General features: G+C 33.5%; 1 protein-coding gene across 15 annotated transcripts in view; it reads right to left on the bottom strand.

Annotated features, from left to right (window-relative positions):
* The window catches only part of DLG1 (discs large MAGUK scaffold protein 1), a 256,957-nt gene that overhangs the window by 151,502 nt on the left and 86,382 nt on the right, over positions 1 to 19,073 (bottom strand). For all 15 annotated transcript variants that reach the window (XM_070509126.1, XM_070509131.1, XM_014868119.3 and 12 more), the window contains one exon: positions 2,373 to 2,537. In XM_070509126.1, the coding sequence (XP_070365227.1) occupies positions 2,373 to 2,537 (165 nt within the window). The remainder of the gene's footprint in view (positions 1 to 2,372; positions 2,538 to 19,073) is intronic.

Raw genomic sequence — 19,073 nt, forward strand, 5'->3', positions numbered from 1 at the left:
TTAAATGTCTGCTTGTGTCAGAATCTACACACATAGAATTAACTATCGAAGGACTGAGGAATTGGGTGTGTACAAATTGGCTTCGGATAGTTTGTAACAATCAGAATGGCCAGAAATTCAAAACATCAGAAATAAAAGAATTATACATACCTGCGGGGGTATTTCAACTAAAGTAAGAAATAGGTTATGTTAATTCAGTCAAGAAAAAAACAGGCTTACTTTGACAAGAACAGCACATAAAGGAGGAAGAATTGCTTAGAATTCAAGTGTTCTAAGGTTTTTATGTTGCTCAGAATGAGGATGAAAGGTATTCATTGACTTTAGATTTTCATAAGTTAAATATGTATATTAAAATTCGTAGGATAACCATTAAAGGAAGACAGAATAAATAACTTCCAAGCTAATAAGAAGGAAAAATGAGATGAGGAAATATAATCTAAACGACAACATGGAAGAAATAAATGTCCCCTATGTTTAAAAATTAAGAAACATACTTCTAAATAACTCATGGGGGAAGAAAAAAATAATGGAAATAAAAGAAAATGTTAGAATGATAAAAAAATTATATATTAAAACTTGTGGGATACAGTTAAAGTGCTATTAAAGGAAAATTTACAAACTCAAATACTATTAGAAAAGGCTGATAATGTAATAAACAACCAACTTGAGAAACTAAAAAAAAAAAAACCAAAGAGAATAAACTCAAAGAAAGCAGAAGAGAAAAAGATGATACTGATAAGAAAAAGAGAAAAAAAATAAAAGAACTATCCCTCTTACTAACAGCCAACTGATTTTTTCCTGTGTCTCTCTTTCAGTCTCCCAAAGGAAGACAAGACCGCTTCTACCAAATACAATCTTTAATTGATATGTAGGCTATCGACACATTTATATTTATATATGTACATAAACGTGTATATATGTATGCATACATGTGTATAAAAACGGGGGTGGGGGTGGCAGGACATGGTGAAGGAACACGAGATCTTTAAAAAGAGATAGCTTTGCTCATATGTGAAAGATAAACATACACAGATAAGAACAGACTGGGTGGAGGGAGGGTGAAAGGGATAAAGGTGACGGATAAAAACTAGTCTATTGGTGGTGAACACAATGCAGTCTACACAGATAATAATGTACACCTGAAATGTACACAATGTCATAAACCAATATGACCTCAATAAAATAATTTTTAAAAAATAGAGAGATGGTTCTTTGAAAAGACCATCCTTTGGCAAAAATGATCAAGAAAAAAAAACAAGGCACAAAAAATATTAAGAACAAAGAGGGGGACTCACCTAAACATGTTAGAGACATTAAAAAAACGAGGATATTAAGAATATCTTAGAATAATTCCTAGAAAAAAATAACCTAGCAAAGTTAATAGAAAATCTGAATGGTACTATAACCATTAAAATTTTTAACCAGTAATATGAAATTATACCTCAAAGAGAATTACAAAACCCAGGTTAAGTTTTACTAGTAAGAAATGATCCTTATTCACACACAACCAACAAAGGATTAGTATCCAGAATACATAAAGAATATGTACAAATCAGTAAAAAGAACAACCAATACAAAAACGAGCAAAAATCTTGAGAGGGCATGTCACAGAATAGGAAACCTGAATGACCAATAAATACATTCAACCTCATTATTAAACAGGAAAACGCATAGTAAAAGCACAATGAGATACTATTTCAAACCCAAACAATGGCAAAAATAAAAATACCAAGTATTGATGAGAATACGGATCAATTAAAACTGCTATATATTGCTGCAAAAAGTAAACTATACTATCACTTGGAAAATAATCTCGTGTTACCCACAAAGATGTGTATACATAACCTATGTTTTTAACAGCACTTTTTATATTAGCAATAATCTGAAATACCATTTACGTAAAGTTCAAGTTAGGCAAAATACACAATATATTGATTAGAGATCTAAATATGTAGTAGAGCTTCCTAAGAAACCAGGATCGTGGTTATTTCTGAAGGGAGAGACAAGGTGATGGAATCAGGGAAAGGTAATGGACTTCAAAGATATTGTTAATGCTCTTTTCCACATCTACTAATATTTAAAACAAGTGTTGAAGAATATTTCAATGTAGTATTTGAAATAAAATAGTTATTTCCTTCACGGAATTTTCAGGTTTAAAAATAGTATCACTGAATATAAAATTAATTTATAAAATTTATCTTTAAAAATGTCTTTGGAATGCTAATAATTATGAAATTCCCTACAACTACGAAACCAGAAACAATCAAGGAGGGAAAATCCTATAGGAAAAAAGAGTTCTCTCTGAGTATGAGCTATACTAGTAACAAAAGTAATATAAAATTCACAGCAACAAAGTAAAGTTATCATCTTACCTTTATCGGTGAGATATGAGAATGAGAAACAAATCCATGGACATTCTCAATTTCTGACAGGTTCTTCTCTGAGACATGAACCAATTCTGGACCTATCAGCTCATTAGTGATTTGTGGGGAAATGTGCTCTTGAGGAGGTGTATCTTCATCCTGATACCGGTATTTCTGTAAAGTAAATTATTAAATATGAAGAAGCCTTGCAAAGCAAAGTGAGTTTAATTCAAATCATGGTTTTCATGACTAGCAAAATACTCAGTAATACTTAACTGTATGAAAAGTGTATTTTATGGTTTAATACACAAGTCTGAGAAAAACAGGCCTCCATTTTAAAGTTATGCCAATATTCTAATAAAATTATTTGATTATTAAAAATAATTCTGATTCTGGGAAGATGGTGGAATAGGAAGTACCAGGAATCTGTCTCCCCACCTAGACAATAACTGCACAGGCAGAATCTGTCTGATGTAACTATTTTGGAACTCTGGAGTCTGTAGAAGGCTTGCAACTTCCAGGGCAAAACTCGGATAGCAAATTGCATTAATTTTGGTCAATTTCACCACTTCTATTCAACATAGTATGGGAAGTCGCAGCTAGAACAATTAGGCAAGAAAAAGAAAGGAAAGACATTCAAAGTGAAAAGGAAGAAGTAAAATTATGTGTTTGCAGATGATATAATCTTACATGCAAGAAAACGATTCCATTTACAATAGCATCAAAAGGAATAAAATACTTGGGAATGAACTTAACCAACAAGGTAAAAGACTTGTATAATGAAAACTACAAAACTCTGCTGAAAGAAATTAAAGATGACAGAAATAAATGAAAACACATCCTGTGTTCATGGATTCGAAGACAACATTAAAGTTGTTGAGATGTCAATACTACTCAAAGTAATTTACAGATCCAACATAATACCTATCAAAATCCCAATGACATTTTTTGCAGAAATAGAAAAATCATCCTAAAATTCACATGGAATCTGAGTGGATCTGAATAGCCAAAATAATGATGTAAAAAAAGAACAAAGCTGGAGTATTCACACTTCCTCATTCAAAACTTACTACAATGCCACCGTAATCAAAACAGTTTGGTACTGGCATAAAGACAATGGAATAGAACAGACAGTCCAGAAACAAACCCTCACATATATCGTCATATTATTTTCGACAACACTGCCAAGAATATTCAATAGGGAAAAGACAGTCTTTTCAACAAACAATGCTGGGAAAATTGGATATCCACATGCAAAAGAAGGAAGCTGGACCCTTACCTAACACCATGTACAAAAATTAACTCAAAGTTAATAGAGGACCTAAATATAGGACTTAAGACAATAAAACTCAGAAGAAAACACAGCGCAAGAGCTTCACAACATTGTATTTGGCCACGATTCTTAGATATAATACTAAACGCACAGATAACAAAAGAAAAAATAGACAAATGAGGCTTCATAAAAACTTAAAAATTTTGTGCATCAAAAGACACAATTCACAGAGTAAAAAGACAATCCAGAGAACGGGAGAAAATATCAGCAAATCATATATCTGATAAGGGATTAATATCCAGAATATGTAGAAAACTCCTAAAATTCAACAAAAAAACAAACAACTCATTTCGAAAATGGGCAGAGGAATTGAATAGACATTTCTCCAAAGAAGATATATGAATGGCCAACAAGCATATGAAAGATGGTCAAAATCACTAATCATTAGGGAAATGCAAATCAAAACTACAATGAGATATCACCTCACACCCATTAGCATAGTTACTACTGAAAACACAGAAAAAAAGTGTTGGTGAGGATGTGGAAAAACTGGAACTCTTGTGCATTGTTGGTGGGAATGTAAAATGGTACAGATGCTGTGGAAAACAGGATGACGGTTCCTTAAAAAATTAAAAATACATTTACCATATGATCCAGCAATTCTACTTCTGGGTATATACCCAAAAGAAGCGAAAGTACGGTCTTGAAGAGAGATTTGTACACCCATGTTCACCGATGCATTACTCACAACAGCTAAAACATGGAAGAAACCCAAGTGTCCATAAATGGATAAATGGATAAGCAAAATATGGTATATACATACAATGGAATATTCTTTAGCCTTAAGGAAGGAAATTCTACAATATGTTACAACATGGAAGACCCTCGCAGACTAATAAGCCAGTCACAAAAAGACAAACACTGTAGGATTCCATTTATATAAAGTACTCAGAGTAGTCAAAACCATGGAGACAACGTCTAATGGTGGGTACCAGAGGCTGAGGGGAGGGGAGAATTGCGAGTTACCATTTAACAGCCACAGACTTTCAGTTTTACAAGACAAAAAGAGTTATGGCGATGGACGATGGTGATGCCTGCACAACGATGTGAATGTATATAATATCACTGACTTGTAAATTTAAAAATGGTTAAGGTGGTAAATTTTATTATATGTATTTTACCACAATAAAACAAAAAGGAAATTAAAAAAAAGAATTCAAAGCTAGGCAAAAAAGAAATCTGAATATTGATTTGTCCTTTTCTTAGCCAATGTTAGCTAAATACTGCATCTCTAAAGATATAGTTGTTTAAGTCAAGTCAACATGAAAAGCCAAGGCTGTTCGGCTAAATTAGTCTGGTTTTCTCATTTGGTTAACTTGTACAAAAATGAAAAAATCAGCCATTTCAAATTCTAACTGAAAATTAGCCTATTTGATAACAGTATTTTTCTTTTACCTATAAAAGAATCTTTGTCCCTTTCTCTCTCACACACACAAATAATTCTATGCAATCTATTTTTAAAAGATCAACATAATTTTAAGAAAGCCAAATCTACCTCATACCATACACTACAGTAAAGGAAATCATAATTATAAGAACTGGGAGAAAATGAAAGTGCATGTTTCTCAACTCAGACTGGGAATGTGTATGCATAATCATAAAACCAAAACAAACTACAATATTCTCTTTCCCATCTCCCCTACCTGCCCAAATAAACACACTCAAAGAAAAGACACAAAGCACAACAGAAAAAAATTTTTTTCTAACAAAGGATTATTAGCCACTACAAGCTGCTCTTATAAATCATTAAAAAAAAAAAGTCAGCAAACATAATAAAAGGATATTCACAAAACCCATCTAAATAGGTCAGTAAACTTATAGGAAAAACATGCTCAACTTCTTTAATAAGTAAAAATTACAGTGACAGCATACAGAGAAATGGGCATAAATCATCACATTTCTTGGTAGAGGTCTTTTTCTGGTGGGCAGTTTGGCACTATGTTTCAAAAGCCCTGAAAATGTATCTGCTCCTTGATCCAGTAATTCCACTTCTAAGAATTAATCTTAGATATAGCATCAGCGAGGAACATTAAATATGTGTTGTATACAGACAAATATGTACGTTGTAAAATAAAATAGCGACACTCAACTATGAATTTAACTGCTGAAAGTTACTACACAACCTCCAGCACCACTTTTTAAACAACATCCTTAGCACAATTACAAGTGAAATAACAATCAGGCCCACATCTACATTAGCCAGCTTACTGAACATGAGAGGGGAAATCGGTTTTTACACATAAACCTCAATTATTTTCAAAACCAATGAAAAGAATTCTCTAGCTTTATCCTGAGAAAGACTGAAGTTAACATAAACATATTTACAAAACTTAACAGTTTATATACTCAATTAGGCAGAAGTAAAATCTAAGTACTCTTATGCCTTAGCTGTAATTACAATATAAAGAAAGAAACTTGATGCCACCTTTTCAAACTTCACAGGTACTCCACAACTTAGTGTGTACTTTAGGGAGATACACGCAGAAGGACATTCACTATAGTATAGTTTGGAACAACAACAACAACAACAAATTGGAAACAAGCTGCCTATCAAGAGACCAAAAAGAAATTTTTTTTAAAGGCTAAATAAACTATGGTACAGTCATCCTAGGGAAGAGATATATTATGCAGAAGTTCAATTGGGTAAAAATCTACTTCTAACACAAAAAGATGAAGACATAGATTACTGAATGAGGAAAGTATGTTTCAAAGCTAACATACACACAGTTCGAACATTTTAAAGCAAAGCAATAGTGTATTTCTTTATGTGTATGTGTATATAAACATTATACGTATGAAAGACTGATCAAGCTACTGCATCCAGCTGCCAATTCTCATGAAATACAGAAGGCAAAGAACCATAGTGAATGGTGTTCCAAGTATGGAGTGATTTTACTGGGAAACCCACAGGTCAAATGCTTGGAGTTTTTAAAATAATTATAAGGACTAAAAAGGGATCCGATCCAGGGGTAACATATATTAAAAGTACTTAAAAGACTATTTTTTTAGTGATTTCTTTCTTTCCTTTTCAGAATGAACCATTTTTTTGTTTTAAATCCTTTCAGATTCCCCCGAATTACATATGTACATTCATAGATATGTAGATATATATATACACACACGCATATATCTCAATTCATTCACTACAGGATGCAAAATGGTACAAATCTAATTCTATTATTTCTTTTTCATTTATTAAATGGTATACATATATAAAGAAACCTTTCTCTTCACTTACTGTTTAGTTACTTATCAGTATGGTTCACACATGAATAATAGGAAAAATACTTGAATCTGTCCCTTATTTACCAGTGTTCAAGATAGATAATATTGGTTCCCTATCATCCTAAAGCAATTAAGAGATTTTTATATATCATCCAATACACTCTTGATCAAAAGCCCACCTGTTTTTTACCCCTAGAAATTGACAAGCTGACCTAATATTCTTATGGAGTTGCAAAAGACCCAGAATAGTCAAAACAATCTTGAAACAGAAAAGCAAAGCAGAGGACTCTCACTTCTCAATTTTAAAACTTTCTACAAATCCACATTAATCAAGATTGTGATATTGGCATAAGGATAGACATATATCAATGTAATAGAATTAAGAGCCCAGAAAGATATCCTTACATTTATGGCCAACTGATTTTCAACATGGGTGCCAAGACAATTAAATGCAGAAAAAAATGGTCTTTTCAACAAATGATGCCGAGACAATTGGATGTAAAAGATTAAATTAGACCCCTTTCTGACACTATATATAAAAATTAATCCAACACAGATCAAGACCTAAACATAAGAGCTGAAACTATAAAACTCTTAGAGGAAAACATAAGTGTAAATCTTTGTGACCCTGGATTAGGCAGTGGGTTCTTAGCTACAACACCTAAAGCACAAGCAACCAACGAAAAACAGAAACAGATAAAGTTGACTTCACATAAATGAAAAACTTCTGTTGATCAAAGGACACTATCAAGAAAGTGAAAAGATAACCCATAGAATGAGAGAAAATATTTGTAAATCATATATTTGATAAGGGTATCCAGAATACATAAGGTAAATGTCTGTTAAGTATCCAGAATACATAAGGAACTCTTAAAACTCAACAATAAAAAGACAATCCAATTTTAAAATGGACAAAGAATTTAAAAAGACATTTCTCCAAAGAAGACATATAAATAGCCACTAACACATTCAACATTAGTCATTACAGAAATGCAAATCAAAACCACAATATCACTTCACACTCACCATGATGGCTATAATCAAAAAGACTGACGACACATGTTGGCAAGAACGTGGAGAAATAAGAACCCTCACACAGTGATGGGGGGAATGTAAAATGGTTCAGCCACCTGGAAAACAGTTTGGCAGTTCCTCAAAAGGTAAAAAGAGTTACCATATGACTGAGCAATTCACTCTTAGGTATACATCCAAGAGAACTGAAAATGTGCATTCACATAAAAACTTGCACACAAATGTTCATAGCATCACCATTCATAATAGCGCCAAAGTGGAAACAACCCAAATGTCTAACAATTTATGAATGGATAAACAAAATGTGGTATATTCATACAATGGAATATTATCCAGCTATAAAAAGGAATTAAGTATTTACACATCTACAACATGGAACTTTGAAAACATTTCGCTAAGTGAAAGAAGGCAGACACAAAAGGCCACATACTGTATAATTCCACTTCCAGTCATGCACCACATAATGACGTTTCAATGAACAACAAACTGCATATACAATGTTGGTGCCCTAAAATTAGTACTATATAGCCTAGGTGTGTAGTAGGTTGTACCATCTAGGTTTGTGTAAATATACCATATGATGTTTGCATGACAACAAAATCACCTAACAACACATTTCTCAGAACATATTCCATCGTTAAGCAATATGTGACTGCATATGAAATTTCAGAATAAGCAAATTCATAGAACTAGAAAGTAGATTAGTGTTTGCCAAGTACTGGGAAGAGGGAGAAATGAGAATCAACTGCTAGTAGACACTGAATTTTCCTGGGGGATGATGAAAATCTCTTGGAATTAGTGGTGATGGTTGCACAATCCTCTGCACAGAACTGTACACTTTAACAGGGTGAATGTTATGGTATGTGAATATATTAATTTAAAAATTACTATTGTCATTACAAATTGGTAGATTACATATATTTCATTGGTTCAAATCCACTGCAAATATCCTTTTGAAGTTCAAATTGTCTTATCTCTAGCCAGCAGGAATCTCTTAATTTCTGAGTTCCCTTGTACTCGGCACCTTTAAGGAAGTCTAATACAACAAAACACAGTTACCAAAAAGAAAATTCTATTATTTATTAATGATTCAAAAAAGGGATTCCTAGGGTTACAATTACTACTTGGGGGAGTATTTCCAAGCAGCTTTCCAGGCCCACAATTCTCCTACTTATCAATCTTGATGAGATAACTGCAGTACAAAAATGCACACAAAACAGTGTGCTGCTTCTGTTCCTCGCAGTGGCTTAATGTGAAGCTGCAGGAATGGAAACAGAAGAATTATATAAAAATAACAATTGATATTAGATTGACTCAGAGCTTATTTTTCCTGTCCCGACAAAAGCTGTTTCAAGACAATCTTGGAGCCAGCTCCAGACAAATTGTCTTAAAGTGGGGTTAACTAAGTTTTGGTAAAACATCTGCTGGTTTGGGATAGAAAACTAAAATATGATTTTCCCTATTTCATTAGTTCATTAAGTATTATATGCATTAACTGGGAGCTAAAATGATGATCTGAGGTACAATTAACTATTGCCCATGGTTAAACAATACTTAGTTTCCAACCAAATATGAATAGAAACCAATCTATACAACCAAGGGAAATAATTTAGATAAAAACTGATTCCTACTTTAGAAGAACTGATAAATATCTCTCAGTAACCATTTCTTCCAACCACTCACTTGCTTGGAATAGAAATGAATTAAAAAATCTCTGGAACCACTGACAACTGCTGAAAGGTTAAGGCCCAAGAAGAACAGAGTTACTAACTCAAACTTTTTAAGGAAGGAATTGTGATAAGCCAAGATAAAAGATTTCCACATAACAAATCACCTAGAACTTGCAGATAAGAATATGTTTGACCTTTATATGATAAAGCCATGCATGTGAAAAACAATCTGCCTTACCAATATTGTCATTTACTGCTTTCACCTTCCCTCAGAAACAAAGTCTGGGGGCAGGGGAGAACAAAATACAATACAAATAGAATTGCATGGTTATGATTTTATAGGTATACATAAATTTCCAAAATTGGCCATAGATGAGATAAAACCCTGAAACAGCCACGAACAAAAACCAGAACATCCTCAAATAATAATTCCTCAGAGAAGACAAAAAAAACTAGAAACTAATCTCACTTACAAATATAAATGCAAAATTCCAAAATAAAATATTAGCAAACACAACTCAGAAGAACATCAAAAATATTACAAACCAAGTAGAATACACTCCAAAAACATCAAAATAGTTAAATATCAAGTCATTTAATACAATTGACCTTATTAATAAGTCAAAAGGAAAAAATTCTATTAACAGATGCCAAATAATCAAGAAATAAAAACATCCATAACTGATTAAAAACAACCACCACCACCTTTTAGAGTGAAATAGGGATAGATGGAGAGTTTCCTACCATGAATCAGCACAAAATCCACACCACAACAAGCGGCGAAACATCAGCCATTCACCTACTATAATCAGGAACAAAACCAAAGGGATGCTTTTCTATGGCCACTACCTGAAATAACCACAAATTTAGTGCCTTACAACAACATAAATTTATTATCTTGCAGCTCTGTAGATGAGAAGTCCAAAGTAAGTTTCACTGGGCTAAAATCTAGGTGTCAGCAGGGCTGCGTTCCCTTGTGGGGGCTCTAGAGGAGAATCTGCTTCCTTGCCTTTTCCAGTTTCTGGAGGCTGTCCATGTTCCCTCGGCTGTTGGCCCACTTCCTCTATCTTCGAAGGCAACAACGTCAGTCCAAGTCCTCAGGCTGTTATCTCCTCTGGTTCTGTTTTCTAATTCTTATTCCACTTTTAGGAACTTTGTGATTACACTGAGCCCATGTGAGTAATCCAGAATAATCTCCCTATTTTAATGTCAGCTGATTAGAAACCTTATTTCCATGTGTGACCTTAATTTTCTTCTGCCATGTAACCTAATATATTCATAGATCCCAGGGACAAGGACACAGATGTTTTTTGGGGAAGGGGCATTATTCTGCTTACCACAGTATGCTTTTGGGAGATAAACAAATAAATAAATAATCTATGATGTAAAGAGTCTAATCATTTCCACAGATTCTTCTAAAAAGATATTTTTTAAAAACCCCAGTATTTACTCTTGATTTTAAAAAGAACTCAACTATATAAGTAAAAAATGCTTTCTTGATTTAATATCTTTCTATCCATCCAGAAAGTCAACATTATGATTAATGGGGAAACAATACAGTCATTCACATTGAAGTCAGAAATAAGGCAAAAATACCACTATCATAACTATTGCTAACATTGTCCAGGAGTTGTAAGAAAAAGGAATTAAGATATATAAAAATTAGAAAGAAGAGAATAAATTATCACAATTTACAGATGATATAATGGTAAACCCAGAAAATCCAAGAGATATGCATAAAAACTATAAACAAGAAAAGAATTCAGTTAGTTATCCAGTCAGAAAATGAATACATAGAAATCAATAGTTTTAATTTAAGCCAAGGGTCCACAAACTATGCTGGCCTGCTGTCAAATATGCCCTGCTGCCTGTTTTTATAAATAAAGTTGTACTGGAACACAGCTATACTCATTTGTAATTTATGTATTATTTATAGCTTTCAAGCTGCTTTCTCATACAATGGTGGTGCTGAGAAGTTGACGGCTGACAAAGCCAAAAATATTTACTATCTGGTCCTTTTTAGAAAAGTTTGCCAACCTCTGATTTAAACCAATATCAGTCAGTCAGGTGACATAATGAAAGAAAAGACTGTATTTCAATCAAAAGATACGATGCCCAGGAATTAATAAATCTGAAGTATCCAAATGTCTGAATTTACCAAGTGGAAAGAAGACATACCATGTTCTTGATAGGAAGAATCAACTTCAAGGTATCATCTCCCTCTGTAAGTTTATGTACATTTTCTCTTTAATGTGATCCCAACAAAAAGGCCAACAGGAAATTTATTCATTTATTTAAATGTTTGTTTATTTAGGAATAGAAGAGGTAACTAAAATTCATGAAAAGTAACCAGCTAGAACAAAGAAAAAAAGTCTATGAATAAGAAGTAATGAGGGGCCGACCTGGTGGCACAGCGTTTAAGTGCGCATGTTCCGCTTTGGCGGCCCCAGGGTTTGCCAGTTTGCATCCCGGGTGCAGACATGGCACCAGTTGGCACACCATGCTGTGGTGGGTGTCCCACATACGGGGTAGAGGAAGATGGGCATGGATGTTAGCTCAGGGTCAGTCTTCCTCAGCAAAAAGAGGAGGATTGGCAGCAGTCAGCTCAGGGCTAATCTTCCTCAAAAAAAAAAAAAAAGTGATGAGTGTGAACTATCTTCAACAAATTTAAAACCTATTATAAAAGCATGATGATTAAAACATGGTGTTACTGGTGCAAGAACAGAAAGATTAGTGAAAAGAAGAAGAAAATCAGTACTTTATATTAATAGAAATTCACTGTTATTTGATAAAAGTGACATCTCCAGCCAATATCACTGGATAAAAGATAGATTATTCGATAAACAGCAAAGGGAAAATGCATAGCTGTAACAGGAAAATTTCCAAACGAATTAGTTTTTTAAATGAAACCACAAAAACTCAAGATTCTTCTAGCAAAGTCTTTAATAACTACAGAGTTCAAAGATCTATACAACCGTAACATAAAACTGAAAGTTATTAAAAAATGACTGATAAGTATGACCAGAAGTTAAAAAGTAAAAAAAAAAAAAAAAAAAAAAACAGGAAAAAAGTATCTGTAACTTTAATCCAAAGGACTATTTTCACAAATACATATAAAGACTACAAATCCCAAAAGAAAGATACAAAGCCTTCCAATTCTCTCTCCTATGCATGGAAAAGACTATAAACTGTAGAGAACAGGAAATAAATAATTCTTAAATATACGCAAAGATGTTCACTTTACTCACAATAGGATAAATGTAAATTAAAGCTACACTAACACACCATTTCTCATATTCTCAGACTATCAAATATCCAAGGTTAATAACACACTATACTGATGAGGGCATAGGAAAAACAAGCACTTTCTAACATATCTGGGAGTGTATACTGGTACCATCTCTATGAAGGTCAATTTCACAACATATATAAAAATTACAAATACACGTATCCACTGACCCAATAATTCCACTTTTAGGAATTTATCCTATAGACATATCTCCATATGTACAATTAACATATTCATTGTAGCACTATTTGTAAAGCATATAATAGGAAACATGCACCAGCATATCCATAAACAATGGACTTGTCAAACAATAATCTTACCAAATCAGTGACTATCATAAACCATAAAAAGATGAGGAAAGTCTTTAAATATGAAAATAGGAAGAGCTTCAGAATATAATATTTAGTGGCTAAATAAACTTCAAAACAGTGTAGACTGTGCTCCCATTTGTGTGTGTGCATGTATGTGTGTGTAAGAGAGGTGAGGGAAAACACGCATATTTGTTTAAATATGGAGAAACCAGGATGCACAGGAAACGCAACTTTAGTTGCCTGTTGGAAAGAAATCTGTGCCTGGGGGGAAGGGGTGGGATGGAGAGTTTTCATTTTTACGTACCTTTCAATTTAGAACCATGTAATTATTCATTTGCAAAATTACCTTAAAAACTTTCTTAAAAAATTTAAATGAGTTGATAAAATGATCATTATTTACAGGAGATTCTATTTGGCTAGAAAATCTAGTAAAAAATTAATAGAAGCAATTTACTATGTTAACTGATTTAATTAATAATTAGTAGGAATCAGATTTTCCATATTTAAATGATAAATTAAAACAGATATGATTTGGGTCAAAACTGAATGACGCTAAGAATCTAACTGAATCTCTTACTTCATCCTCCAGTTGCATCTGGATCTCTGAGTCACTGACTCTGGCTTCCATCACTAGGATTGCTACAGCCCCAACTGACCCCCAGGAGGCCTTCACACTACTGCAACTCTGGTATGCCCTACTGCCCAGGCCACCACTCAGGCCACTGCTCATGCAGAAACTAAACCTTTTGACCAGTTGAGTCTGTCAGCAGCCAGTTCTGGCTTCAGAGTTGTTCTGTAACTTTCCATGCTTATTAGATGTGTTATCCCTAGCTCAATCTGCAAAGCAGACATAGGTAAAATCCTTTAAAAATATATATATATGATTGTCTAAAGCTAAAATTACAAGTCTTGTAGGGTTTAAAATATGTATATAGATTTAAAACATATGGATGTAATACATACAACAACTACAGCATAAAGGATGGTAGGATTGGGGGATGGTAGTGGTGGTAAACAGACCTATACAATTGCAAGGTTTCTGCATTTTATGTGAAGTAGTACAATATTAAGAGACCAAAAAGATAAGGAAGTATTTTGTAATCATTATAGCAACTAATTAAAAAATGCAAAAAGGCAGATAGCTAAGAAGCCAATAGTTAAAATAAAATATTTTAAAATATTCAAATAATCCAAAAAAAAAGGCAAGAAAGGAAGAACAAAGGAACCAAAGAGAGAAGGGACAAAGAGAAAACAATAACAACAACAAAAAAAAGATCTTAATCTAATCATATTGATGATTGCATTAAATGTAAGTAGATTTAAATGTTATAATTAATGGGCAGAGATTATCAGAATGAATTTTAAAAAGCAAGAGAAGCACTTTATACATAAAGATAGAAATAGGGATAATAATTAATTTAATAAAATAATTAAAGGGAGAAACAGACAATTCCACAATCTTAATAAGAGATTTAAACTCCCTGATGAGCAACTGACAGAACTATACAAATATCAGTAAGGACAGACAATCTGAACAAACTCAACCATCTTGACCTACCTGACATTTATAATACATTATTATACTCAACAACTGAAGAAAATACATTCTTTTTGATGCACATGATGCACTTGCCAAGAGAGACCACAGGCTAGGCCATAAAACAAGTCACAAATTTTAAAGGACTGAAATCATGAATCATTCTTTGACCACAACAGAATTAACTTGGAAACAACCAAGAGGATACCTAGTAAAACCACTAATACTTAAATATTAAACAACATACTTCTAAAAGACTCATGGGTCAAAAAAGAACTCAAGAAGGAAATTAGAAACATTTTGGAACTGAATGATAATGAAAATAAAGTAGATTAAAATTTGTAGAATGAAGCTAAAGTAGTACAATGTAGTAAAGAATTTAACTTCGCCCAAAGAAAGGTCTGACCTTTGTCCTCAGCTCCTGGGAGGTATTCTCCAAGCCCCTGTAATGTTCTGTCTGACATGAATGCCTTTGTCTACCAGGGGGGTTTGGGACATGCTAGATTTATAACAATCCAATTTATAGTGGAGCGTTTGGGTCACACAGTATCAGCTTAACCTCCAGGAGGTGCTGGAGACAGATCAGCACTATGAGCAGCCAACCACATAGACATGATTGCCCCAATAAAAACTCTGGACACCAAGGGGTGAGTTTCTCTGGTTGGAAATATTCAGTGTGTATTATCACATATCATTGCCAGGAGTGTTGAAGTTGTCCATGAGCCCACATATAGAGGACAACTGGAAGCTCCTCATTTGGAACTATTTTGGACTCTCCCCATGGGTCTCTCCCTTGGCTGATTTTAATATGTATCCTTCACTGTAATAAACCATAACCATGAGTATAAAGCTTTCACTGCATTCTGTGAGTTCAATACTCTTCAATGGGCTTACTGACTGAACCCAAGAGTGGTCTTGGTAACCGTCAAACTTGCAATTGGTGTCAGAAGTAAGAGTGATCTTGTGGATTGTTTCTGAACTCTACAAGTACTTAGAAGGAAATTTGTAGCTTTAAATGCCTTATACTAGAGAAGAAAGTAAAATGAGTGACCTAAGGATTCACCTCAACAGGCTACAAAAAGAAGTCTAAAGTAAACCTGAAGAGAAAAAAGGAAATAACCAAGGGCAGAAACCAATTAAGTAGAAAACAAACAATTGAGAATATTAACAAACCAAAGGATCAACAAAATAAACCCTTCTTTTAGACAGACGAGGGAAAAAGAGAATACAATCACCAACATCAAGAATGAAAGACAGAGTATCACTAAAAAAACTTAGAAACCTTAAAAACACAATAAGAAAAGAATTGCGACCAACTTTAGGCCAACTAACTCAACAGGTTAGACGAAATCAAGAAATTCCTTGAAAAACGCTTCTTACCACACATAATATTCTGACACAATATGAAACAGTAAATGAGTGTCTCCATATCTATTAAAGAAACTGAATTTATCAACATTCTTCCCACAGAGAAGAGTCCAGGCCCAGATGTTAATTCTACCAAACATTTAAGAAAGAAATATTTTTACACAAATTCTTTCAGAAAATAGAACACCTCCCAACTATGAGACCAGCATAACATTAATACTAAATCCTGACAAAGACATCACAAAAGGAAGAAATGATGGACCAATATCCTTCATGAACACATGCAAGAATCCTTTTTAAAAATCAGCAAATTGAATATGAAAAGGATAATCCAAAGGATAATACATCAATTGCAAGAATTGATGAAAACATTTGAAAGAAAAAATCATTGTAATTCTCCATATTAACAGAATAAAGGAGAAAAACCATATGATCATTTCAGTAAAATATATGTAAAACATGTGACCCAATTTAACACTGATTCATGATAAAATTCTTAGCAAATTAAAAGTCCAGAACAATCTCAATCCGATAAAGGGCATCTACAAAAGTCCAACAGCTAACATATCTAATGGCGCAATGTTGAACATTCTCCCCTTTTAGATGGGCAATAAGGCATAAGGGATTCTCATTCTTCTCATTTCTATTCAACATTATGTTGAATGTCCTAACCATGGCTAGAAGGCAAGTAAAAGAAATAAAAAGCATAAAAGCCAGTAAGGAAGAAATAAAATTGTCTCTACAAATGACGTGATTGTTTACACTGAAATTTCCAAGGAATTTATAAAACTACTAAAATTAATAGTTGAATTTATAGCAAGGTTGCAGGATACTACACTAACAAAATTTTATTTTTTTATACCAACAGCAAATAATTGGAAACCAAAACTTTCTAAAAATTCCATTTACACCAACTCCAAAAAGATTTTAAAAATTAGGAATAACTTTTTCAAAAGATGTGCAAGACATCTTCACTGCTAATTACAGAATATTGCTAAAAGAAATTAAGATCTAAAGAAACAGAGAAATGTAATAAGTTTGTGGAGTGGAAAAAAATATTGTCAAGATGTCCATTTTCTTCAAATGATGTATAGATTTAATGCAATCCCAGTAATAATTTCAGCACACTTTTTGCAGAAACTGATAAGCTAATTGTAAAATGCTGAAATGCAAATGATCTAGAATAGTCAAACCAAAATTTAAAAAGAACAAAGTTGGAAGACTTACATTACCTGATGTCAAGACAGTGTGGTATCGGCCAAAAAGTGGACAGACTTATCAATGGAACAGAATAAAGACTTCATAAATAAATCCACACATATGTGGTCAATTGATTTTTGACAAAATGCAACAGTAATTCAATGAGGGAAGGAAAAGGCGTTTTAAAAAATAGTACTGGAACAACTGAATATTCAAATAGAAAAACAATAACATTGACCCTTATCCTACATCATACACAAAATTAATTCAGAAGGGATCACATATCTAAATGTAAAACATAAAACTATAAAAACTCTAGAAGAAAGTCTAAGAATTGTAAACTTGGGATAGGAAAAGATTTATTCTATAGAACACAAAAAGCCCAACAATGAAAAATTTTGACAAACTGGGCTTTCTTAAAACTTTCACTCTTCAAAATCACCACTAAGGAAAGTAAAAGGCAAACCACAAAATGAGAGAAAATATTTGCAATAAATAAATCTGACAAAGGACTCTATCTGAATATATAAAGATCTTTTACAAATCAATAACAGGAAAAGAAAAATTCAGTCTTTTTAAATGAGGAACGAATTTATTTATATAGTAATTATGTATTAGTTTGCTAAGGCTACTGTAACAAAGTACCACAAACTGGGTGGCGTAAACAATACAAATTTATTATCTCATAGTTCTGGAGGTTAGAAGTCTGGAAAAAGGGGTCAGCAGAGTTGGTTCCTTCTGAGGGCTGTGAAGAAGAATCTATTCCATGCCTCTCTCCTGCTTCTGGTGGCTTGCTAGCACTCTTGGCATTCCTTGGCTTACAGATGAATCACCCAGATCTCTGTCTTCATCTTCACGTGGTATTCTTGTTGTGTGCCATCTTTGTTCAAATTTCCCCTTGTTACAAGCACACCGGTCATATTGGATTAGCGCCCACTTTATTTTTATTTTTTTATTTTTTATTTTTTTTTAATTGAGTTAATGATAGGTTACAATCTTGTGATATTTCAGTTGTACATTAATGTTTGTCATTCGTGTTGTAGGTGCACCACTTCACCCTTTGTGCCCACCCCCAACCCCACCTTTCCCCTGGTATCCACTAAACTGTTCTTGGTCCATAGTTTTAAATTCCTCATATGAGTGGAGTCATACACAGATTATCCTTCTCTAGCTGGCTTATTTCACTTAACATAATTCCCTCAAGGTCCATCCATGTTATTGCAAATGGAATGATTTTGTTCTGTTTTGCAGCTGAGTAGTATTCCATTGTATATGTGTACCACATCTTCTTTATCCATTCGTCTGTTGATGGGCACTTAGGTTGCTTCCACGTCTTGGCTATTGTAAATAATGCTGCAAGGAACATTGGGGTGCATAGGACTTTTGGGATTGCTGACTTCAAGCTCTTTGGATAAATACCCAGTAGTGGGATGGCTGGATCGTATGGTAGTTCTATTTTTAATTTTTTGAGGAATCTCCATACTGTTTTCCATAGTGGCTGCACCAGTTTGCATTCCCACCAGCAGTGTATGAGGGTTCCTTTTTCTCCACAACCTATCCAACATTTGTTACTATTAGTTTTAGATATTTTTGTCATTCTAACAGGTGTAAGGTGATATCTCAGTGTAGTTTTGATTTGCATTTCCCTGATGATCAGCGATGATGGGCATCTTTTCATGTGCCTATTGGCCATCCATATATCTTCTTTGGAGAAATGTTTGTTCATGTCTCCAGCCCATTTTTTG

Source organism: Equus asinus, chromosome 5 (assembly GCF_041296235.1).
Source record: "Equus asinus isolate D_3611 breed Donkey chromosome 5, EquAss-T2T_v2, whole genome shotgun sequence".
Classification (NCBI taxonomy): domain Eukaryota; kingdom Metazoa; phylum Chordata; class Mammalia; order Perissodactyla; family Equidae; genus Equus; species Equus asinus.